This window comes from Selaginella moellendorffii, unplaced genomic scaffold, assembly GCF_000143415.4.
Source record: "Selaginella moellendorffii unplaced genomic scaffold, v1.0 SELMOscaffold_69, whole genome shotgun sequence".
In the NCBI taxonomy this organism is placed as follows: Eukaryota; Viridiplantae; Streptophyta; class Lycopodiopsida; order Selaginellales; family Selaginellaceae; genus Selaginella; species Selaginella moellendorffii.
The window spans coordinates 966,248-988,932 of record NW_003314330.1 but is presented as its reverse complement, the minus strand read 5'-3'; the positions used below and the strand labels follow the sequence as shown (position 1 = coordinate 988,932).

General features: G+C 48.3%; 5 protein-coding genes and 1 pseudogene across 5 annotated transcripts; 3 read left to right on the top strand and 3 right to left on the bottom strand.

The window, feature by feature from the left end:
* Positions 1-8,399: 8,399 nt before the first annotated feature.
* On the bottom strand, positions 8,400-9,203 carry LOC112340720 (probable protein phosphatase 2C 80). The gene is made up of 2 exons (XM_024659602.1): positions 8,838-9,203; positions 8,400-8,800 (listed from the first exon to the last, which is right to left on the bottom strand). The coding sequence occupies exons 1-2, from the start codon at positions 9,075-9,077 to the stop codon at positions 8,660-8,662; spliced, it is 381 nt and encodes a 126-aa protein (XP_024515370.1). The 5' UTR covers positions 9,078-9,203; the 3' UTR covers positions 8,400-8,659.
* A 1,783-nt stretch (positions 9,204-10,986) lies between these two features.
* LOC9653618 lies at positions 10,987-11,482 on the top strand (annotated as a pseudogene).
* Positions 11,483-11,712: 230 nt separating this feature from the next.
* LOC112340707 lies at positions 11,713-12,717 on the bottom strand. The gene is made up of 3 exons (XM_024659551.1): positions 12,460-12,717; positions 12,159-12,377; positions 11,713-12,094 (listed from the first exon to the last, which is right to left on the bottom strand). Exons 1-3 carry the CDS (start codon positions 12,715-12,717, stop codon positions 11,813-11,815), a joined length of 759 nt encoding a protein of 252 aa, XP_024515319.1. The 3' UTR covers positions 11,713-11,812.
* Positions 12,718-16,156: 3,439 nt separating this feature from the next.
* On the top strand, positions 16,157-18,527 carry LOC9653617 (zinc finger CCCH domain-containing protein 18). The gene is made up of 8 exons (XM_024659601.1): positions 16,157-16,357; positions 16,434-17,247; positions 17,321-17,485; positions 17,551-17,733; positions 17,809-17,879; positions 17,934-18,146; positions 18,209-18,315; positions 18,375-18,527. Exons 2-8 carry the CDS (start codon positions 16,439-16,441, stop codon positions 18,417-18,419), a joined length of 1,593 nt encoding a protein of 530 aa, XP_024515369.1. The 5' UTR covers positions 16,157-16,357; positions 16,434-16,438; the 3' UTR covers positions 18,420-18,527.
* Positions 18,528-19,249: 722 nt separating this feature from the next.
* LOC9640116 (heterogeneous nuclear ribonucleoprotein 1) lies at positions 19,250-21,119 on the bottom strand. Its single transcript, XM_002985625.2, has 3 exons — positions 21,059-21,119; positions 20,669-20,916; positions 19,250-20,533 (listed from the first exon to the last, which is right to left on the bottom strand). The coding sequence occupies exons 2-3, from the start codon at positions 20,888-20,890 to the stop codon at positions 19,337-19,339; spliced, it is 1,419 nt and encodes a 472-aa protein (XP_002985671.2). The 5' UTR covers positions 20,891-20,916; positions 21,059-21,119; the 3' UTR covers positions 19,250-19,336.
* Positions 21,120-21,136: 17 nt separating this feature from the next.
* Positions 21,137-22,685, top strand: LOC9640115 (cytoplasmic 60S subunit biogenesis factor REI1 homolog 1). The gene is made up of 5 exons (XM_002985715.2): positions 21,137-21,308; positions 21,365-21,895; positions 21,950-22,119; positions 22,179-22,406; positions 22,458-22,685. The coding sequence occupies exons 1-5, from the start codon at positions 21,213-21,215 to the stop codon at positions 22,615-22,617; spliced, it is 1,185 nt and encodes a 394-aa protein (XP_002985761.1). The 5' UTR covers positions 21,137-21,212; the 3' UTR covers positions 22,618-22,685.

The window sequence follows — 22,685 nt, the reverse complement described above, 5'->3', positions numbered from 1 at the left end:
TTGCTCTTGCGCGCATTGAGGATGGCCTTGACTTTGTATTCCTCTTCCCCTTAGATAACCTCAGGTAAAGGTCTTACTTGGTCCTTGCGAAGCAGATCCTCAAAATACGGCTTAAGTAAGTTCATGTGGAACACTAGGTGCATCTTCCCCATCTCTCTAAGCCACTTTACCGATTTGTGCCTCAATCTCATAATGCCCCACGGATCTGCTTAAGGAACTCAAGATCGATTCATTTACAGAAATATATGCATTTTTACCTTTGGGTCAACTTCCGGCTGATCCCACTTGGTAGCTTGAGGTTCTTGGTGTTCAGCCACACCCTCTCCCCAGCTTGGAACTCTACATCCCAGTGCTTCTGGTTCGCGTACTTGGTTTGCTTTTGTTGAGCCCGTTCCAAGGAGTCCCTCACTAGATTCCAAATGTTGAGTCTTTCCGCCATGAATGCCTCCACTGCAAGTAACTCTCCATGATACTCAGCCACGCCGAGTTCCACAGAACCTTTAATAGCTCACCCATTGATGACTTCCCATGGACTCACCCCGATACTCGAATGTGGTGAGTTATTATAACACATTTCCACAAGTCCCAGATGACTTACCCAATCAGTCTGGTCTTTCGAGACATAGCATCGCAAATAATCCTCCAGCTACCTATTCACCCTTTCTGTTTGTCCATCTATCAAGAAGTGTTAGTGCCATCAAACTTGACTTAATACCCAATACCTGTCTGTGGGTGATAGGCTGTGTTGAATTTCAACTTGGTGCGATATTATTCTAGGAGAGTTTACCAGAACCTACTGGTGAAGATCTTATCTCGATCTGAGATAATCTCTTTTGGCCTTCCCCACACTCGAACCACTTGTTTGAAGAACAGTTTCGCCACACTTTCCGTATCCATTTCCGTTGTGATGGGTATGAAATGTGCCATTTTCGAAAATCGGTCCACCACCACTGTCGCGAATGTGACTTCGGGTATCGAAAGATACTTGTCGATAGGTCCTTATGGACACTCTTTCCTTACTGCCATGATGGCAGGAGATTGGTACAGTTGGATCCCTTTAGTAGCCCCTCTTGTGCTAGTGGAGTTAACTGGGCATTTCGAGTGTACTTAGACCGGACGAGCATAAGGACAGAATTCCTACGTGTTATTAGCTAAGCATACTTAGCCCGGTAAGGAGTTCCCGTCTCGTTTTGTCTTGCACTTGCTAGTGACAAGAACCCTCGCATATTGAGACTAGTCCTTCAATATCGCTGGATGATAGCTTACCGTGTCTGCCAAACACCCTCGCTATCACGCCCTTTGTGTTGGTCTCATTTCGGTCCCAAATGCTATTTATAGAAAGTGTCTAGATCAGCTCATTTGGTATATCTACGGAATGTAGAGATCGGCCTGAACACAATGGTGTTCATCCCGTGTCCAAATTCGCAATCTAAGGACATTCCATATTTAGTAAGTTTCGAGCTTGTCCTAGAGACTAACTCCTGGTACTAAGGGAGGCTTGGGGTGAAAGCCCAAAGCGTGTGTTCCTCAAGGGGGGGGGGGGGGGGGTGTAAGCAACTAAAGGGAACGACTTGAGAGACGGTCCATGGGGTTCAAATATAGAGGGAAAGGGCCCATGAATAAGAGTGCATCCCCTTTTCCAATCGGTTAAGGGTCTTGGGATATTTGGGGTTAAGCGTCCTTGGGTTTGAATAGTACTAGGCTGGGTGACCTCCTGGGAAGTCCAAACTCAGGAGCTTACATTTGGTATCGGAGCGGTCTCAGGTCCGACTCTGTTGGTTGGCTAGGGGAATCGCACCACATGGGAGCGGTCTCAGGTCCGACTCTGGGAAGTCCAAACTCAGGAGCTTACATTTGGTATCGGAGCGGTCTCAGGTCCGACTCTGTTGGTTGGCTAGGGGAATCGCACCACATGTTGATTGATATCTGGCTGGTCCAGTTTGCTCCCGCTGGGCTCGACCCGAGGGGTAGGGTGTCAAGAGAGCGAGGCTCTCGAGAGAGTTGCGGCTCTCAGCTTCCGTTCACGAGGCGTGAACTTGCAGGGAAGCGTGGTGGATTGTAAGCAACCAAAGGGAACGACTTGAGAGACGGTCCATGGGGTTCAAATATAGAGGGAAAGGGCCCATGAATAAGAGTGCACCCCCTTTTCCAATCGGTTAAGGGTCTTGGGATATTTGGGGTTAAGCGTCCTTGGGTTTGAATAGTACTGGGCTGGGTGACCTCCCGGGAAGTCCAAACTCAGGAGCTTACAGGGGGGTTATGGGGGGTTCCAAATGTATAGTAGGGATAGTGGTTGGAATGCATGTCCGACCATCTGAGACATTAGTTTGGCTCCGTTGCTCTAGTCGGTGGAGTACCCTCCTTCTCGCGTTAGGCCACCGATATGCCAAAATCGTGCCAGACTCCGTCTGACACCATTTTGAGTGCAGGTGCTGGATACGGGGAGTTGGTGCTCGTGGGATTGTACTGGACCCTCATTTCATAGCGCAACGGGCTTGGAGTTCGGCTCCAAATTCAGGTGCACTACAACCACGAATATCACATCGAACCCCTCGCTTGGGGGGAGCCCTGTGATGAAGTCCATCGTAAGACATTTCCACGGAAGATCTGGAATTGGGATGCTTTGTAACAAGCCCCCACTAGGCTTAGTCACGGCTTTGACCTACTAACATGTTGGGTATGTCTTTACATAGTCTTGGACGTCTTTAGCCATATCTGGCTAGTGGTACTTCCTCTTGAGTAAGCCCATTGTCTTAGGCACTCTACCGTGTCTCGCAAGAGGTTCGTTATGACACTCTTCTAAGGTTACCTTCCTTAGTTCCCCTTTTGGAACATACACCCTCGTTTACTTGTAATAAATGAGTCCATTGTGTTCTACATAGCCCGTTTTCTCTTCTATTGGCAGCTCACCTCTCTGGTGAGTTTCCCGTGCCTCCAGATTCCTCAGCAATCTTCTTGTGCTAGACCATCGTTCTCATATGTTGTCCGCACATCATCCCAAAAGGTTGCTGTCAGGCTGGATATCGCCAACTTCAAGCTCGCTTTTCGACTTAGCGCATCTGCCACGATGTTGCTCTTCTCAGGCTTGTACAAAATCTCGCAATCAAACTCAACCAAAGCATTAGCCTACCGACCTTGTTTCCCTCTCATGTCGGGCTGTGACAAGAAGTGTTTCGTTGCCACATTGTCTGTGTAAACCTTGAAGTGTCTCCCAAGGTAGTGTCGCCACTCCTTGAGTGCCTTGACCACTGCAAACAATTCCTTCTTGTGGGTAGGCTACTTCCGTTAAGCCTTGTCCAACTTCTTCGAAAAGAACACCACTGGATGATTGTCTTGCTTCAAAACTGCGCCCAACGCAAAGTCTGAAGTATCTATTTCTATCTCAAAGTCCTTACCAAAGTCTGGTAACGCCAACATGGGAGCCTTCTTCAACTTCTCTTTGAGGTGGACAAATGCCACCTCGCATTCCGCTGTCCATACCATCTTCCCTTTTCCTGTTTGGTCCGTTAAAAGTAGGGCTACTCTGAAATAGTGTTTGATAAACTTTCGATAGTAGTTGCATAGTCCCAAGAATGCCCTTAACTCATGTACATTTGATGGTCGCTCCCAATCCTGAATCGCTTGGACCTTTTCAGGGTTCACTTTGAGCCCGTCCTTGCCCGAGAAACTTTACCTCTTGTTGAGCAAAGTCACATTTGCTCTCTTTAGCATACAGTTGGTGTTCCCTTAGTTTCTCAAACACCTTCGTTAAGTGTTTAGCATGCTCCTCTAGCGTTTCGCTATAGATTAAGATGTCGTCAATATAGACAACCACAAAATAATCCAGATAAGGTACAAAGATGTGGTTCATCAATGCCAAAAATGTTGCCGGCGCATTGCATAGCCCAAAAGGCATCACCAAAAACTCAAATCTTCCTTACCTTGTTTGACAGGTTGTCTTCTCGACATCTTCCTCTGCTACCCTGATCTGGAAGTATCCTGACCTTAGGTCAATCCTCGAGAAGTATTTTGCCTTTCCCAACTTATCGAATAGGTCCTCAATCCTTGGCAAAGGGTACTTGTTCTTCTTTGTATACTTGTTGAGCAACCAGTAGTCTATGCGCATACGCATAGATCTATCTTTCTTTTTCACAAATAACATCGATGCCCCATATAGCGACTTGCTCAACCTAACATACCTTTTGTCCACCAACTCCTTTAGTTGGCGCTTGAGCTCCTCGAGTTCTTTTTTGTTCAAACGATGGGACGAACCACCACCTCAACACCCTCGACTAGCTCAATCTTATGTTCTATCGGTCGTGCAGGGGGCAACCCCGCCGGTAGCTCCTCCGGCATGGTATCCTGGAATTGGTTTAACACCCGCTGGATCATTAAAGGTATTTCTTCTGTTCCCGTCTTTTTGTCACTCTTCATTGAGAGTAAGCACAAAAATGCTACCTTGGTTCCTTTAATGATTTGTCCTCTCGTGAACACCAGGTTTAGGCAAGAATCTTTGACCTTGCATTGCTCTACCTTTAGATCCTGAGCCTCCACCCTGGATCTTCTTCCTTGGGCATTCGCTAATACCACAAGGTTCCTACTTTATCCATGTAGGGCTACCATGAATCGATTGAACCAATCCATCCCGAAGATCACGTTAAATCCCGCCATGTTCAACATGGTGAAATCCATGTCTACTTTCCATGTCCCTACTTCGACTCTTGCTTGTTGAAGTACCTCATCGGTGCTTTGGCTACCTTGAACAAACTCTATAGTCCTTGGTTCGCCCAACCGCTGCACTGTTAGTCCGGCTTGCCAGACTATGTCTGTAGCCACAAAATTATCCGAAGCACTCGTGTCAATAAGGATCTTAACAAAGCTACCTCCGAGCTTCCCTCAGAGGGATAGTAGATGTCGTGAACGACTCTCTACCAAAGTTGCTCGTGTAATGAGTAACTTTGAGCTAGGGACTGGATCACATACCTCAATTTGGATTTCACCCGACTTAATGGCCATATTGGCTCTGGCCTTCTTCGAGTAGAGACATTCCCTCAAAAAGTGTCCTGCTTCACCGCAGTTGTAGTATATGTTGTTTCCCACACTGCTAACTGACTGGACCTTTTTATCCATGGGTTTATCTCTTTTTGCTTAACTCCCCCACGTACTTGCTCGCTGACCACCGGATTTGCCTTTTTGGAACCCTGAGGACTCATTCTTAGAGAAACTCTTCTTGAATTTCCCTTTGCTATATGTTCCCCTTGGTTTGGCCCCTTTGCTAAACGTGGACCCCGACCCCATCGTGTTCCCCTTTCACAGGTTATTGATGAAATACACCTTGACGGTTGCATCCAACGCTTCCTTGTAGTTGGTTGGGTTCCAACGTATCACCTCACTGCGAGCCTAGGTTTGCAAGTCTGATATGAAGGCATGGAACGTATCCATATCCCCTATATCCGTAACAAGTATCCTCTTTGCCATAAACCAATTCACATACTCCTGAATGGTTCTGGTTTGCTTCAACCTACTCAGCTCATCTTTTAGATGCAAAGTAGGATTTGGAAGAACGTAAGTCACATGAATCCTCACCTTCATCATTTCCCAAGTGGCCACCGATCTTTTGTTGGCCTCTGTCGTTCTCCACCAAGACTTGGCATTATTTGTTAAGTATGGTTTTACACATGGGAACTTCTCCGAGCTCGGTAACCGAAACACTCGGAAATAGTCCTCCATATTGTAAAACCAATCCTCCACCACCTTATAGTCATTCACTCCCTTGAAAATTGGTGGGGGCTTTGGTTTGTACTTGGGAACTGCCTGAGGGACTGATTTCACTTCGGTCTGTTCGACCTTGTTTGGTTTTGCCTCAATCCCTGCCAAAGGGTCTACACCTTTTGTGCTACCAGCCTCCGCAGTCTTTTGCCTTTTCTTCTGCTTCTCATCACACTTTAGCTTGCATACGAGAGTCTCCAACAAGGCACTGGTTTGTGCCAATTGTCCTTCTAGAATGTTCAATCGAGCCTTGGACGACCGAACCTCACCACCAGACTTCTGTTTGGAAGTTTCCTCACTAGAGTTCTCCTCATGCAAGGATTCCTCATCCATAACCTCTTGTTCGACCGGAGGCTCCAGCTCTAGAGGAGGTTCTATCTCCGCCTTAGTTCGTTTCTACTCTGCCTTTGCCATCTCCCAGCAATCCGCTTCTATCCTTCGCTAGAACTGAGGAAAAGGTTTCGATACCAAATTGTAAGCCTCAAATTTTTCCTTTTCAATTTGCCAACTTACCTCATCTATCTGACCAACACTGCCTTGGTTTTTGCTAAGTTCCCTCACCAAGGTTCCCGTCTATTGTACCAACTCCTACTTGGTCCTACTTGGTTTCAATTACTCATTACACGAGCAACGGAGCATTAGCCATCCATCCACGGATTCCCAAATCTCTCCCAATCCCCCTCCCCGGGTTAAATTGGACTTTCAGCTACACTCCCCGCAAGCACAAGCAGCCAAGCACACAAGCCTCCAGGTTCCTAATATCCCTTACAACAAGATTTGATTATAGAACCCTCTAAATCCCAAGCCTTAGGTGCAACACTTGCTTCAGGACACCGGGGCGAAACACCGTGGCATAACAGACCAATATGGGTACCTCTACCCCCCCCCCTCCATCCCGAAGGGAAGGCCCAAGCCCCTAGGAAGGGCGAGGACCAATGAGCCACAAGGTACTCAAGTGGTTGGTTTTCCTTTCAGAAGTGGGAGTTGCTCTTGAACACTTGGGTGGCCCCTCCGGCACCACCCGAGTCCATGCTCACTCCTACCCAAGGCCCCTTGGCCCTAGTCTCAACCTCAAGTCAGTTTAGAAGCACCACTAGAGAGTTCCTTCAAGACTGGTTCCTGGACCTCACTATCCCTACTATATTTTTGGAACCCCTTGCAGCCCCCCTCCCTGGGAGACGCACGCTTTGGGCTTTCACCCCTTAACCTATATTAGTACTCGGACTCGGTCTCGGACTCGATTTTGGACTTGATCTCGGACCTAACTTTGAACTCGGTCTCGGACTCGATCTCGGACTTGATCTCGGACCTGATCTCAGACTCAACTTCGGACTCGACCTCGGACTCAGTCTCGGACCCGATCTCGAACTCTGTCTCGAACTCAGTCTCAAGCTCGGCCTCGAACTCGGTCTCCGAGTCAGCCTCAGACTTGATCCCGGACTCTATCTCGAACTTGGTCTCAGAGTCGGTCTTGGACTCGATCTCAGACTCGGTTCCATCCGATAAACTCTTTGTTATTTCGGTTATGCTTTTGGGGATCCTTTAGCCTATGACACCTCAGAGAGTTGGTTCCTTACAGAGGGCTATAGGAGCTGCGTGCGTACCAAGCTCTCCAAGGTGACACTCTCCAGTTGGTCGGCCCCACTTTAGATTGAGTATGGAGCAGCTCACTGAGGCTTCACATGAACTGTAATTTTTGCCCTAAAATAGAAATTACGATTCTAGTGATTTCATAGAGCAATTCTGGCACAATTGAACAATGGTGCTTGATTAGGCATAGTCCTATATTGCCAAGCTCACTCCTTATGCTTCTGGCAAAAGACTTGGGCATTGGAAATGTAATTATTATGGAAAAATGTATGATGGTTAACACATTTTGCTAAAATTCTTGGGCATGATATTGAAACATGTAGTGCTTCAAACATTCCTCTTCATATTCAGAATCAAATTTACTGAATGTTTGTGGAGTAAATCACAAATGTGCTTTTGTCTTTACTTTTTACAACAAATTTACAGAGAGTCAGCATTTTGATGGGGCATCTGCTTTTGGAGCTTGTATAGAAAATGTTAATCAATCTCAGCCTATAAATACTTCATAAGCTATGCAGGATCATTTATTGGTTGAAAGTGAATGTGAGATGGCAACATTGGGGAAATACTTGATGATGCAAGAAACATAAACTTAGATGATGTGATATCAAAGTTCATTGTCTTGAATGTCATGGCATTTAATGTTGTGAAAAACCTGTTTTTTTGTGCAATAATTGCAGCCACTTGTAATGCCAGACCTAATGCTGCATCGAGGATTTTTTATTACAAAGAGTTTTGTATTACTCAACTCACTCATCACTATACTTTAATAAAAAAAAAACTAACTCCTTTTCGTGATAGATAGGCTCAATTTGAATATACAATAGTGATGATTTGATATAAAGAACAAATCATTCATAAACTTTATAGTTACTTTTATTCATAACTCAATATTTTGGCAAAGTGTTAACTTAGGCTTTAGGAGTAACTTAGACCTGTCATTTTGGATATTAGTGTTGAAAATGTTATTCAAAGTCATTATTAATAATACTTCTAATTATATATCAATAAAGAACATATGAAAGAATAATTCCCCTTTATCTTACACAATTGATGCATACTTTTCCATCAACCAGGGGGTGACCTTTTGATCATGAGAATGAGAGGCTACATCTTGCCAATCTTTATGCTGCTTGCATGCTTCATTGGCAGCGGCAGCTGCTCAGCTCATCAGTACCAAATCATCAGTTGACAAAGTGGGATTTCCGTCCGTGTTGAGGCTCAGGAAAGCTGCAAGGAGGAGTGGTGTGAGCCAAATTATGCCTTCTTGCCCTGCTCCACTGGCCTCCACAAAAACTGGTTGAAAAGTTTACCCTTAATATCACGTCACAAACGCCACAACTGCCGTGGTATCATCTAGCTTTCCACCGCTCCAATTCATTCTCGCCTTTGCAGCCGCCCTGGCAAACGGGCTGTCCAAACGCTCGGCCTGAGCCCCAGCTACACGGTCTGCTGCAGCTGCCTGGTGATCTTGAGATTCGTCAACAGCGAGAGTTCACCTTCAAGTTGACTTGGTCGGACCCAAGAGAATTTTTAAGAACTTCGGTTATGTCGTCGTTGAAGAGATTGTCAAAAAGGCCATCAGTTCCCAAAGCAATGATGTCCCCCTTTCCTGTGAACGGAAAATTAGCGAAGTTACAAGAGTACCTCTGCAACCGTCGGATGGTCACCAAAAATTCCAACTTGAAACGGAAAGTTGACGTTCTTGGGCTTTGGTTAGCCAGGATGCAGATATACATCCACTGCAAGACACGCGGCTTGACACCGGAACGGTGACTTCTCCTTCACGTCCGCTGCTTGGCTCGAGCTTCGTGGTGGCGCCATCCAAAAGTGCGCTCCATGGCTGTCCATTTGGATCCGAGACAAAGATTGGCAACAAGATCGATCACACCCAATTCACTCACCGACAACGCGGGCGGGCCATGTCGACGGGATTTTTGCGGTGGTATCCTCCCAACGCGAGCTGCTACTAGATCGATTTGGCGATGGATCCAGGCGTGTGCTTGGTTCATCCCAGCAAGAGGCAGCCGGTCACTTGTGCCTCCGGGATCGCCTCCTCCGGCTCTCTCTCTCGGGCGATTCTTCCAGCAGCCACCGAATTCCTCTCTCGCAGTGGCAGCAGCAGCACCCGCCGCGGCGGAGCTCCAGCACCAACATTTGCTCGATTTGCCGCTCCCGATTCAAGAAATGGGGGGGAAGGAGGGTTTCCAGCGGATGGATTCTTCTCCACGCGGAACTGCAAGGCAAATGCCGCCGGGTCCTATCACAGTCCCCTGGTATCGGCATCCGCCACGCCCGTGGCTCATCACGTTTACAGGGATCATCGCGGCGCCAGGAATCCCCATCACCACAGCGGCGGCGGCGGCAAGCTCTCCTGGATCTCCTCCTTCTTTGGGCTGCGCAAGAGGAAGAAAATCCAGCCACAACGGCGCCGTGGAGACGAATTTGTTCCCTCCCGGGCCCGGAACGACGATTTCCACCACCGCGGCGTGCACGCCGATCGCGATCGCCTGTGGCGCAGCCGATCGGTCTCCTCGGGGTGATCAAGAAGAGCTTCACTCCTCTCGGGGTCCTCCACTCGACCATCCCGGCGCGCCCACTGGAATCGACCCCGCGACCTCCTCCCGAGGGCGTCGGCGCCGGGAATCGAACCCCTGGACATGGGGGAGGCTACCAACGCGGCGTATGACGTGGACAGCGGGGACGGGGGTGCCGCATTTAGGATTGATGGCTCTAATGTAATTCTTCTTTTTTTCGTTTTGTGAAGCTTCACACTGGAAGAGATTTGAGAAAAGTTTGAGAGTGACGATGGAAGAACAAAAACAAAGCTGTACAGATCGAGCCCCACTAGGAAACAAGGAGATTTTTTAGGAGTAGAAGACAGGATTACCCACCGGTGTGTTATATAAGATTTTCTTTCAATTCTGTAACTTTTCTCTTTCCTCTCTCTCAGATTCACTCAAGTGAAGATGAATTCAAAAGAGACGATAGAATGATTTGCTCTTTTGGGGTGTCTTAAAATCTCTCAAAGTTGGCGATGTTGGCACACCAACCAGTGTAATAAAATGTGTCAAAAATCTTGGGGGTGGATGGAACATGTGCAAGTGAGAGATTTGCGATTGCACGGGTTTTTTTTCTTTGGTTTCGAGGATTAGACTAGATTACTGAGCCTGGAATGTTTGCTTCGCTGTTTAAATCGCTGACAAGGACCAACTGCTGTCTGTCATGGTTTGTATGCTTATTTTGCAGTCTTTAATCCCAAGATAAAGACCATCACCACCACCTTGAATACAAAATAGAATCCTTTGTGTGGGATACAGTTAGTTCACGCAAACACTGAAGTGTTGGTAATGGATTCATGTGGATGATTCAAGTTGCTTGAGGAAACTGCCAAAGAAAGATCCATGAATTTGTATCCAGAGGGTGTCCGGAAGAGAAGCTCCTCGAGCAGTGGAAGAAAAAGAGGCGGCTAAAGTCATGGAGCACCAAACTAAAACGTACTCGAATCATGGGTCACCGTCACAGCAAAAAATCGTGTACAATCGCAAGCGCTAAGTCGGCGCCACAAGTGGAAAAACTCGATCAGAACAACGACTTTGCATATAACCGTAGGAGTTTGCTCTTGATTGTGAACATCGCCCCAGCAACATGAAATCTCCTTGCTCTCCTCTCCTCTTTGCAACTCTGGCGATCGTCTCTTGTGATGCTTTGGTTGTTCTTCAAGCAAGCCAGCAGAGTGATCTTGTCGACGCGCACAACGCAGCTCGGCCGGCTGTGAATGTCTCGGGGTTGGTTTGGGACGATACAGTGCCCGCGTTTGCATCAAGCTGGGCGGCAACTCTCCGGGATCAAAAGAACTGCGCGCTGATCCACTCGGGTGGGAGATATGGAGAGAATCTGTGGCAGTGGTGGGGAAGTCCCGGCTTGCCTGCTCCTCCCGCCACTGACGCTGTGGCTGCCTGGGTGAACGAGCAAGTCGACTACAACTATGCGTCAAACACTTGCGCGGCGGGGAAGGTCTGTGGACACTACACGCTCTGTTCGAGTCGGATGCGCTTATGTCCAGTGCAATGGTATGAATTCTTATCTTGTTAGTTGCAACTATGATCCGCCAGGAAATTATATAGGCCAGAAACCATATTGACATCTGATACATACTGATATCTGGAAGTTACCTTAAAAGATTAAGTAATAAACAGTAGTAACAATATTAACGGACAACTCAACTCAATTTGTCAAGGTCAATAAAGGTAATAGAGGCTTTCTTGGACTTTTTTTGCCTTCCATTGACTTTATGAGCTCTGCAGCTCCAAGCTCAAAGTGCTCCTCGCTCAGGAGGATTTATCGCATCTACGCGTAATTGGCGCAAGACTATTGAAACAGTGGCTACATTCTCAAGTTCAACTGTAAATTAGCAATGGTTGGTAGATAGATAGATTCATGGTATGATGATTAATCATCTATATCCAAGTTTCTAGTTCTTGGCAGGCTCGAGCGCGAAACCAATTCCGCGCATGTAGTCCGAGGTGAATCCATACAAGCCCACGATCTCGCTCGCGTCCGCCGTCTGGAAGCTCGTCTGGCTGCTCATCTCATGCCCGCCGTACGGGCCGTACGTGACGCTCGTGCCGGTGATGTTGTTGTACGTGACGAACGACAGCTCCGTCACCGTGACACCCTGGTTCTTCTCGCTGCTGTACGGCCCGTACTTGCCAGTGGCGCGCACGAACCTCTCCGACGGATAGGCGAGTTGGATCTGCGTCATGGAATGGAATGATTGAAATTAGAAACGCTCATTTTGGTTCTTTTGGGCGACTGACCTCTGTGAATTGCGTGGTTGTGCCGTGGTTAGGCATCCAGGTTGAAGAGCTGCCGGTGGTGTATTGTCCCTGGATGCCGTCGATCACCCAGCCGTAGTGTACGCGGATTCCGGTGAGCGTTTTGATCGCCGAGGAAGAACTCGTGTCGTTGAATCCCACACCCGCGTTGGTGCCGTAGAGCGGAGACCAGGAGCGCGCTTCCACCGCGACGACGACAAGCTACGAGAAAACAACAAAATTCATTACTGGGAATGGACCGAAGAAACATCAATGGAGTGGAGTAATGAGCTAATCTGTATACCAGGAGAACAACGAAGGATCTCAACAATGCAGCCATTGCACAGCTCTGAAACTTCTCTCCCTTGCTATAATCGACTGCTACCAAGAGGAGAAGAAACTCCTTGTGTAGACGGGAAATGTTGTGCAGCCTTTGCTTTGGCTTTGAGCATGCAGCCTTCTTGGACAGCAACATGCAAACAAGAGTCCCGTGAAAGAATATAGTATATAAACTGCACGAACTCTGTTGTAAAACAGCTTTCAGATGGAATGCCACAGTCATGCCAGCCTTAGTAGTATTAATGATATTAGGATCGGATTAATGTATTATCATGACAATATGTTTCCTATAATCAGTTGTTTAGGATTCTGAGTGTCTCAATGTTTCGCGTCCCAAGGTGGTTCTTGTAGAAGCTGTCCATGTACTCTCTGAACAAGCATGCTTTGAACATGGGAGGATTGTCACCTAGCAACTCCTCCAGTGGGGCAATATGTTTATCATCTGTAGGACCATAAAATGAAGCAATTGAAACTCGTGGCCTCTTAGTGTTCACTAGAACTCGATGCTCCGCACTCTTATATTTATTGTTGCTTAGTATCTGTAAGAGGGAAACTAAGAGCTCATAGAAAATGTCATCAAATTATTTCACCTGGAGCATGTCTGCTACATTAATGACTAATGCGCCTTCAACTGGCTTCACAGGAATCCATTGGCCATTGTAGTTAACCTCAAGGCCCTCAACTCCAAGTTCTTGTTGTAATACCGTTATGGTTCCTGGATCAGCATGGCAACCTATGCCAATTGCTTGATCAGGGTATGGACACTGTGGATAATATGTCATCTTCATGGTTTGCTTGGGAGGATCCAAGTGTTTCTCCAGGATCTGCCAACCTAGACCAAGGTTTTGAGCAATAATTCGCAATAGTTTTCTGGCAAGTTCGTCCACAGCCTTGGCGTAATTGCTTGTAATTTTCCTTTGTTATAATGAATATATAGTGTTAAAACAGAAGAAAAAAAGAAGAAGATCTGTTAAAGGAAAGTTTGTACCTGTAATTTGGAATATTTTCTGGTACATCATCCTCGTGAAGTGCTGGCTGACAGTGCTGGAACAAATAGTCGCTCCAAAACTTCTTCTTTGCACTTGCTATGGATCCTGTGGAGAATCTAAAGCTCTTGTAGATATCTGTTGAGTAGTAAACCATCCTTTCCTTGGCAGGCAAGTTAAAGAAGTAATGGACCATTTTGATGATGTCTTGCATAAGCTCGTTAGATATCCCATGGCCGATGACCTGACTAGAACAATTTGCAAAGCATTTCAGAAGAGATTATTTACCTGGAAAAAACCCCATTTCTGGCATGCTAGATGAATTGCTTCAGCTGCTGATTTTCTTTTCAAATCATCACTATCTATGCCACTTAAGTCAATAATTGGGAGGTTGTTTGGAGCTTTGATGGTTATGCCTTTGCATATGGATGTCAAATATTCATTTGGTACATGATCTATACCCAAATCCACCATTGCTCTCACACCAGCCATAATATTTTCCAAATAACCTGTTTCAGAAAACACAGAACATTGTTAAATTCACTACATTTTATTGGTAATCTCGCCATACATTTTGTAAGTATCCCAGATTAAAGGTAAGAATAGCGGTTAGTTATGTTAAAACTAAAGGTATAGATTTACAGTTTATTCAAACTAAAGGGCCTAAATGACGGATAAATAAAAAAAATTACAACCTTATCAAGTTGGCAAATAGCTTATATGAAGCAGAATGTTCTTTTTCTAGTCCGATTATTTCCCTAGCAACCGAAGCTCCATGTTGAGCATCATTGTTACTTCGGCTTGCTCCAAACAAGCACCTCCACTGAATCGAATCTGGTACATATGGCATGTTAGCTACAAGATCTTGCGCATTTTCCAAATGCCCGGCTCGCCCAAAGACATCGATCATGCAGCAATAGTGCTGCTTGCTCGGTTGAAACCCAAAATCAAGACTCATCGACACGAAGAGCGATTTTGCAGTGGAAACCTTCCCTCCCTGGCTGCAAGCAATGAGGATCGATACAAAACACACCTTGTCAATTGATCCCGCCATCTTCATCTCGTCAAAAACAACAAAAGCTTCCAAGTAGAGCCCGTTTTGAACAAGAGCGGCAAGCATAGCGCTCCAGCAGATGGTGTCCCGTTCGGGAAGCGACTCAAACAGCCTTTCGGAATGCCTGACGTGACCATTGTGAGCATACGCTGCGAGCATCGCAGTCCACGAAACCACGTCGCGTTCCAGCATGTTGTCGAACAAAACCTTGGACTCTCGCAGCTGCTTGTGCTGCGCATACGACGCAAGCATGGCTGTCGAAGACGTGGAGTTGTGCTGAGGCATCAGTCCAAAAGTTTGCTTGGCTTCGTCCAAGAGACCGTTCTGGGCATATGCCGAAAGCATGGTGCTCCAAGAAACGATGTCTTGCTCGGGCATTTCCTCAAAGATCTGGCTTGCTCTACTTATCCGGCCTTCAGCAGCGGTCGCCGCGAGGATTGCGTTCCAACACAGAAGATTGTGCCGAGGCATATCCTGTAACAATCGCGTCGCAAGATCAAGATGCCCGCATTGGGCATAAGCTGCAACCATGGCAGTCTGCGATACCGAATCCCTCTGCGGCATGTCGTCAAACAGTCGCTTGGCCTCAGCAAAATCGCCGTGCGCGACACATGCGTTGATCATGGTCGTCCAGGAAACCAGATCTCTTTGCGGCATCTTTAACCACAGACTCTTTGTTTTTCGCAAATGCCCCAATTGGGCATTGGCTACAAGCATCAAGGTCCAGCTGACAAGATTATGCTGCGGCATTTTTTCGAACAGTGTTTCAGCATGGTGGATATATCCGGTTTGACAAAAAAGATTCAAAACGGAATTCCACGACACCCCATCACGCTCAGGCATTCGATCAAAAATTGTTTTCACTGATTCTATATGCCCAAGTTGGGCAACTGCTGCAAGAAGCGAGTTCCAGGAGAAAAGATCCCACTGTGGCATGGCGGAAAACATCCTCCTGGCCTCCAGAGCATTGCCACCTTTCGCAAAAGCTGATAAGAGAGAGTTCCAGGTGACGAGATTCCTGTCCGGCATCAATCGAAAGAGAAGCTCCGCCGTGTGGATTTGCCCCAGCTTGGCATACGCCGCGAGGAGCGAATTCCACGACACAATGTCGCGCCAGGGCATGGAATCAAACAGGCGCTGCGCGTCGTCCACGAATCCGTTCTGGGCGAAGGCGACGAGCATGGCGTTGCGCGAGACGATGGTGTGCTCGGGCATTCCATCGAAGACGAGCTTGGCCTCCCGGACGAGCCCATTGCGCGAATAGGCGCAGAGCATCAACACCCACGAGTAGGCATTCTTGTCAGCTATGGCGTCGAAAATCTCCCTCGCCTCTCTCACGCTGCCACGCCGTCCGTACAGGTCGATCTTCTTGTTCTCCACCACGACAGCCGTGCGGCCTAAATGCCCGTCCATAATTAGGTAGCGGACAGGACAGTGGTACGGCTCGTGAAAGCTCGCGCCACGTGTTGGATTGCCACGCGGCGGGATTCTAGTTAGCCACGCATCGCGCCACGTGTTGGGCAGGGCACGCGGATATTCTCCGCCGCTGAGATTAGCGCCGTTGGATGGAGCAATCGACGGCGGACATGCAGCCGACAGTCAGAGCCTAATTTTGGTTGCGCCGCCGGGGCGTGGTGGCGCCGCTGAAACCGATGGGTGGGGCGGCGCCGCTGGAGTGAGCTGAGGTTTCACTGAGAGAGAGAATGCTCGCCGCGATGGTGTGAATCGCGCGAATGGGGCGCCTTCCAATCTTGCTCGGCGATCTTTGTCCTCGCTAGAATGACCCTGCCTCCATTTGTCTTCTTCCAGCGATCGATCATCAGGTAACGCTAAGTTTTTCTTGAGCTTTCTCGGATCTTCTTTCTCGGATCTTCTTTCTCGCTTGTTGATCGACCCCAGTCGCGATGGATGTGGAGGAGGCCCGCCGCGCGGTCTACACGCGCGTCCAATGCCTCGACTCGGCAAACGTGCTCAAGATCATGGGCTACTTGCTGCTGCAAGACATTAGCGAGAAAGAGATGCTTGAGCTGGCTCGCAGCTCCGATTCGGTGGTGGAGGCATTCGTCGCCAGAGCCAAGCAGGAGCTGGGATTGATCTCAAGCGGCGGTGGCAGCGCTGACGATCAGGCGCTCGCGATCGATTCGATCCCATGTCTCGGTGCCGAGGGATCGCAAGTTCTTGGTCTTGGAAGCCAGTCCCCGGTACAGGATTTGAGCGACATATGGGAGAGGCCGAGCTACCTCGAGAAGTTGACGCGCGCTGACCACGTCGCCGCGGTCAATGCCACGTCACCTTCGTCTCCCTCGTGGAAGCCATGCCTCTATTTCGCGAGAGGATACTGCAAGCACGGTAGCGCGTGCCGGTTCCTTCACGTATCATCCGGCGATGAATCGCTGGAGAAAATCAGCAACAGCAGCACTAGCAGTGGTGGCAGCAATGCCAGCAATCCTCCTCCCGCCAGTTCTTCCAGCGATCTCACAGGATCATCGATGGTGGATTCTCTGGCTGGATTGGAAGCCGAGCTGCGTGAGCTTCTCACCGGGAGGAGAACGCCCGTGTCGATCGCGTCGCTGCCCCAGCTCTACCACGAGAAGTTTGGGAAGTCCTTGCAGGCTGATGGATACTTGACCGAGAGCCAGAGGCATGGGAAAGCTGGGCACAGCCTCACCAAGCTCCTCATCAAGCTGCGAGCTACAGTAACTCTCCTCGACAGGTATATATACCAAGAGAACTCGTCGATCTCAATCATCAAAGCTTTCATCTCTTTGTGTTTGATATCTTTCCAGGCCTCATGGTCAGCACGCTGTTGTTCTTGCCGAGGACGCTCACAAGTTTATGGCATATGGACAAGACTCGAGCGCGATCGCTGCGAATCCCAGCTCCAGGCAAATCTATCTAACTTTTCCAGCGGAGAGTGGCTTCTCCGAGGAGGATGTTACTACACACTTCAGGTATGTGATTGAGAAGAAAATCGCATCATTGTTTTATTCATGATTCTTTTCTTTTCATTGCTCAGTTCTTTCGGGCCCGTACAAGACGTGAGGATTCCTTACCAGCAAAAGAGAATGTTTGGCTTCGTCACCTTTACGTACTCGGAGACCGTACGGACAATCCTGGCGGAGGGAAACCCGCACTACATATGTGGAGCCCGTGTTCTAGTGAAGCCGTACAAAGAGAAAGGCAGACATGGCAACGAGAAGTAAGCTTTTTTCTCTCGTTTTCTTTTCACGAAAGGTGGTGGGGTATAAAATGTGTCTGTCGGTCTTCTTTGCAGAAAAGCGGATCCAGACGCGAAGCCTTTGCAAAGCCGGAACTTCGATCGCAATCGACACCAGCAAAGCACCGGTATTTCAAAAATCTTGGTTTGATATCGCTCTCGGTGATTGATTTTCCGTGCAGCTTTGAAGTACCATCTGCAAGATCAAGCGATCTCGAGAGCGTTAGGCGAAGAAGAACTTGCAGCAGCTCTTCAGCGGAAGCTTGCTGAGTTTCACCTTGCAAATGTCCAGCAGCGAATTGCAGAGTCTTATCTGGCTACTGGAGCTTCTGCTACTTCACTCGTTCCGGAGGAAAATCTCAACACCTCGCAAATCAAAGCCGAGGAACAACAAGGTACGAAGAAGGAAGTGGCATAGGTTTGATGGTTTCATTCGTTGCTGGATCTGGATGTGTAGATTCCAGTCAGGTTCAGCTGAACCCTTACAGTTACGTTCTTGATGTTTTGGATTTAGATCCAAATGAGGAACAATCTCTCAAGTGCAACTTACAAAGTGATAAGAAGGTAAGTAAAAAGTTCGATGGTGTTTCTCTCTGGTGTCCTAACTTTTTAAAATCTAACAGATGCCCTCTGATACCCCTACGTTTTTTGCACATGATATATTTTGAGATTCAAGCAACCTCTAGGTCATTACGGAAACTATACAATGAAAAATGTTCTAAAGGCATACATTTTAGAAGGGCGAGAATATTGCAATACAGGAAAATATCAATTTTTGTGCGAGTTTTCATAGTTTAGACTTTAGGCTTTCTATTAACAAACTGTTCGGAAGATTAAAAATAACTGGAAGATTAAAAATAATAGTGACTAGTATTCTACCTTTAGTCAAACTAATCAGATCGAATCATTTAGTTAAGTTATGTAGATTTAAATAAAAACTTTAGAAATATGTCATCTCTAATCTTCATCATTTCAGTTTTGCTTACTGTTTTCACTCCCTCTATTCTGGTAATTACTAGAAGCTTCGTTTTAACAAAATATTTATTAGTGAGTGCAGGCATCTACATGTTCAGCAAGGCAAAATGTTACTTTTTATTTGCAAATAGTCAGATATCCAACAAATTCCTCTCAAGTTAAGGGTGGAGCTGTTCTTGGTGGTGGTTGCTGGTTATGCCTCTTCTTTTAGAGATAGGCTCACTGCTACCCCACAATTTAACTCTCCTGTGGTTATGGAAATCTTATAAAAACGGGGCTTACTTCCTGAATGATTTCTTCAGGCTTAATTACAGTTCAATTACAGGAACCTTCAGAATTGCTGGCCCAAGAGCTGCAACTGGATCAATGTTTACTTTTCCAATGATAAGTGGAACTGGCAGCTTTGCATCGAGCATAGGGATTTTAAGTGCCAGAGGTCTTGGAACTTATTACTTGGTGTTTTACACTCGTAACTCTTGTATAATCTAGCACTAAGCTTTTACTTTGATAATAAAAGTAGAAACTAAAGATTTCCAAAAGATTATTTAGTTTTAAAGCAGCCCTGCGACAATACACTCAAATTACACAAAACCAAGGTTAGCTACACTCTCTAGCTGCGGTCACTCGTCGCCGGGTAAGGACGGAAGCGAGTATCCGCGCCTCCTCTCTGGGACGACTGCCGGTTCGCAGCGCCACCATAGCCGGTGCTACCATTCCCACCACCGTACCCGCCACCTTCACCATTCTCACCACCGTTACCACCATTCAAGTCATAGCTACCATTGGCTCCGGCACCACCGCCACCACTGTAGCCACCATCGCCACCCCAGTTACCACCATCAGCATACCCCGCGCTTCCATACCCATCCGCGTATCCTCCACCATTGTAGCTACCACCCCCTGCCGCATAGCTCCCACTCCCTGGCCCTGTGCCTGTGCTTCCATACCCTCCAGGACTGCTACCATAGCCTCGACCACCGTAACCCGCCCCGCTAGAACCGTAGCCATTATCGTTACTGTAGTAGCCACCATAGCCGCCGCTGCCACCTTGAGCTTGCGTCGCCGAGCCCCACATCCCCGCCGCTCCATATCCGCCACCGCCACCGCCGTATCCCTGCGAGCTTCCATAGCCTCCGGCCGCTCCAGGCCAAGCGCTTCTACTCAAGTTGTTTCCATATCCTGGACTGCTTCCCCCGCCGTTTCCATAGCCTGCTGCTCCGCCATATCCAGCACCAGTAGCGTAGCCCCCTGGATATCCACCTGCGTAGCTCCCGTTCATCATATACCCCGCTCCTGCGTAGCCTGGATAGCCACCGGCGGGATAAGGATAAGCGCCTCTCGCAGGCACTGCTCCAAATCTTCCATCCGGACGGCCACCGTATATCTGCGGGCTCGGGTATCCCTGTCCGTAAGCTCTTCCCATCCCGGCCAGTGTGTTGATCGGCTTCACGCTCGGGGTGGACTGGTCCCTTGGAACTGCCCGCTTCACTTCAACCATCTTGTCTTTCAGCTCGTGGAACGACTTCATGAGCACCGCTTCGACCGAGTCCTCGGAGTCGAAAGTGATGAAGCCGAATCCCCTGGGCCGCTGCGTGGTGTGATCATACATGACCACTGCATCTGAAATAGTACCAAATTGCTCAAAATATCCTCGAAACTCCTCTTCTGTGACAGTTGACGCTAAGCCACCCACAAAAATCTTTTTTGTCCTACCCTGACCACCCCCTGGACTCTGGCCACCGCTACTGATGCTGCTCCTAGGAATAGTCTGCTGCTCATCTCTTGGCACAGCTTTCTTTGCTTCCACCTATGTAGAGTCGAAAAAAAAAGGGACAGACACAACTAGCACTAGTTATAACGACGACATTCACCCGACCCGACCAGGGACTAAAACCCAAAGTCCTAGAAAAATTTTGTTCTAGGAGAGAGCGAGTGAGCTTACCAGTCTGCCATTGATCGTGTGCTTCTCGGCGACTGCCATGTCCGCGGCCGATGGATCCGCAAAGGAAACGAAGCCGAATCCTCGAGCTCGCCCAGTGTTCCTGTCCTTCATGATCATCGTCTCCGCAATCTCCCCGTATCTCTGGAAGTAGTCTCTAAGCTGCTCCTCTGTCGTCTCCCACGAAATGCCTCCTATGAAAAGCTTCCCCTGGTCGGATTCCATCCCCTCACTACCAAAATTTCGCGAGCCTGCAAAAACCCCAGCGATGGTGGGAGATCTCGTCAGCCGGATTGGAATGGCGCGCTCGCCGGCGCCGGCGCCGGCGCCTCGATCGCTGGGACGAGGAGCCGAGACGAGCGAGTAGCGCGAGATCGGTGGAGTGGCGCTTACCTGGTGTGTCCTGTCGGGCGCTTCCTAGAATCCCTCCCTCCCTAAATTAACCCTAACTCTCAATTCCCAAGCCCTAGCTCCTCTTTTATTTCACTCTCTCTTCGCATTCTTCGCGCGAGGGTTTCGTCGCTCGATCGAGAGGAGGAGAGGGATCATGTATCGCTGCAACGCCTGCAACGCGGATTTGGATGAGGGGGAGCAGCGGGCGCACTATCGATCGGAGTGGCACCGGCACAATCTCAAGCGCAAGGTATGGATCGAAGTCGAGGGTTTTGAGAGTGATTCTTTTCTCTGGATTGCCGATAGGTTGCTGGGATTCCCGGCGTCTCCGAGAAGCTCTTCAATCTCCGGCTGGAGCTTCTGGCAGCTGAGAAGAACACCCAAGAAGCCCGGATGATTTACACTTGCGCTACTTGCAACAAGTCCTACTCCACCGTCAATGCGCACGAGCAGCACCTCAAATCCAAGCTCCATTTGAGTAGAGCCGGCGATGGTCGCGACGCTACTGCGGTTGTTCGTCCTGCTCGATCTCCGTCCATGGATGGAAGTAAGAAGAGCTTGGAGAAAGAGGAGGAAAGTGAGGACGAGTGGGAGGAAGTGGACGATGGCGACGTAGATATCCAGTCTTTCACGGATGAGGAAGACAATGGCACCGCCACCACTGCCGCCATCACCGACACGGATTGGAATCCAGCACAGTGCTTCATCTGCGACGCTGAGCCGGATCAAACTCTGGAAGGCTGCGTGGAACACATGCACAGGGTGCATGGATTTTTCATCCCGGATGCCGAGTACTTGAAAGACGCGACGGGATTGCTGAGCTATCTCGGTTCCAAGGTAGACCAACGTTCTCAAAACTTTGTTTTGATTGTTCTTTGTTCTTCATGTCAGGTCACCAAAGGATTTATGTGCCTCTACTGCGACGAAAGCGGGAAGCAATTCCAGAGCCTCGAGGCTGTGAGGAAACACATGATCGCAAAGAGCCACTGCAAGCTTCGTTACGGTGAGGGCGATGGCGGTGCCGAGGAAGAGCTCGAAGACTTTTACGACTATAGCAGAAGGTTTGTGGAAGATTTGTATTTCATGTGTTTCGGTTTTGAGCCTGGATGCATTTCTCCAGCTACGAGGAAGGTGGAGGAGAGCTCATGGCTGTTGATCAAGAGGACGAGTCTCCTATTTCGCTCTCTACTGGCGGCTACGAGCTCGTCCTCAAATCCTCGGAGGATGGCGTGGCCACCAAAACGATTGGCTCTCGAGAGTTTCATCGCTACTACAAGCAAAGGCCCAGGCCTGTGGAAGATCGCAGCACCGGTGGCAGTGCTAGCGCTGTTCGTGCTCTCGTCTCAAGGTACTCTTTAGGAAAAACACAATCTCTTCTCCATAGCTTCCATTATCGCAGGTATCGAAGCATGGGATTGGCAACTCGACAAAGCCAGCGATCGTTCGTCAGTCGCAAAGAGACGAGCCACCTTCCAGCAGTGAGACTGGAGGCCATGAGAACGAAGCTGGGGCTCAAGAACAACGTTATAAGAAATCTTCCAAAGAACTGTACACACTGAAAGCGCTATATAGTTATTGTTTCATGCGGATGTTTAAAGGAAATAGTTAAAGGAAACAATCCCTTTAA

What these genes read in the sequence shown, in the direction of transcription:
- LOC9653617 (XM_024659601.1), top strand. Translation starts at nt 16,439, where the DNA reads ATGGATGTGGAGGAGGCCCGCCGCGCGGTCTACACGCGCGTCCAATGC. An exon ending in ACAGTAACTCTCCTCGACAG is followed by an intron (nt 17,248 to 17,320) that starts GTATATATACCA and finishes ATATCTTTCCAG; the next exon opens with GCCTCATGGTCAGCACGCTG. An exon ending in CAAAGCCGAGGAACAACAAG is followed by an intron (nt 18,147 to 18,208) that starts GTACGAAGAAGG and finishes CTGGATGTGTAG; the next exon opens with ATTCCAGTCAGGTTCAGCTG.
- LOC112340707 (XM_024659551.1), bottom strand. Translation starts at nt 12,717, where the DNA reads ATGACTGTGGCATTCCATCTGAAAGCTGTTTTACAACAGAGTTCGTGC. An exon ending in GATCCTTCGTTGTTCTCCTG is followed by an intron (nt 12,378 to 12,459) that starts GTATACAGATTA and finishes GTTTTCTCGTAG; the next exon opens with CTTGTCGTCGTCGCGGTGGA. An exon ending in CAACCACGCAATTCACAGAG is followed by an intron (nt 12,095 to 12,158) that starts GTCAGTCGCCCA and finishes TCCATGACGCAG; the next exon opens with ATCCAACTCGCCTATCCGTC.
- LOC9640116 (XM_002985625.2), bottom strand. Translation starts at nt 20,890, where the DNA reads ATGGAATCCGACCAGGGGAAGCTTTTCATAGGAGGCATTTCGTGGGAG. An exon ending in ACACGATCAATGGCAGACTG is followed by an intron (nt 20,534 to 20,668) that starts GTAAGCTCACTC and finishes GACTCTACATAG; the next exon opens with GTGGAAGCAAAGAAAGCTGT.
- LOC9640115 (XM_002985715.2), top strand. Translation starts at nt 21,213, where the DNA reads ATGTATCGCTGCAACGCCTGCAACGCGGATTTGGATGAGGGGGAGCAG. An exon ending in TGAGCTATCTCGGTTCCAAG is followed by an intron (nt 21,896 to 21,949) that starts GTAGACCAACGT and finishes TCTTCATGTCAG; the next exon opens with GTCACCAAAGGATTTATGTG. An exon ending in GTTCGTGCTCTCGTCTCAAG is followed by an intron (nt 22,407 to 22,457) that starts GTACTCTTTAGG and finishes CCATTATCGCAG; the next exon opens with GTATCGAAGCATGGGATTGG.
- LOC112340720 (XM_024659602.1), bottom strand. Translation starts at nt 9,077, where the DNA reads ATGTATATCTGCATCCTGGCTAACCAAAGCCCAAGAACGTCAACTTTC. An exon ending in CCGACCAAGTCAACTTGAAG is followed by an intron (nt 8,801 to 8,837) that starts GTGAACTCTCGC and finishes CAAGATCACCAG; the next exon opens with GCAGCTGCAGCAGACCGTGT.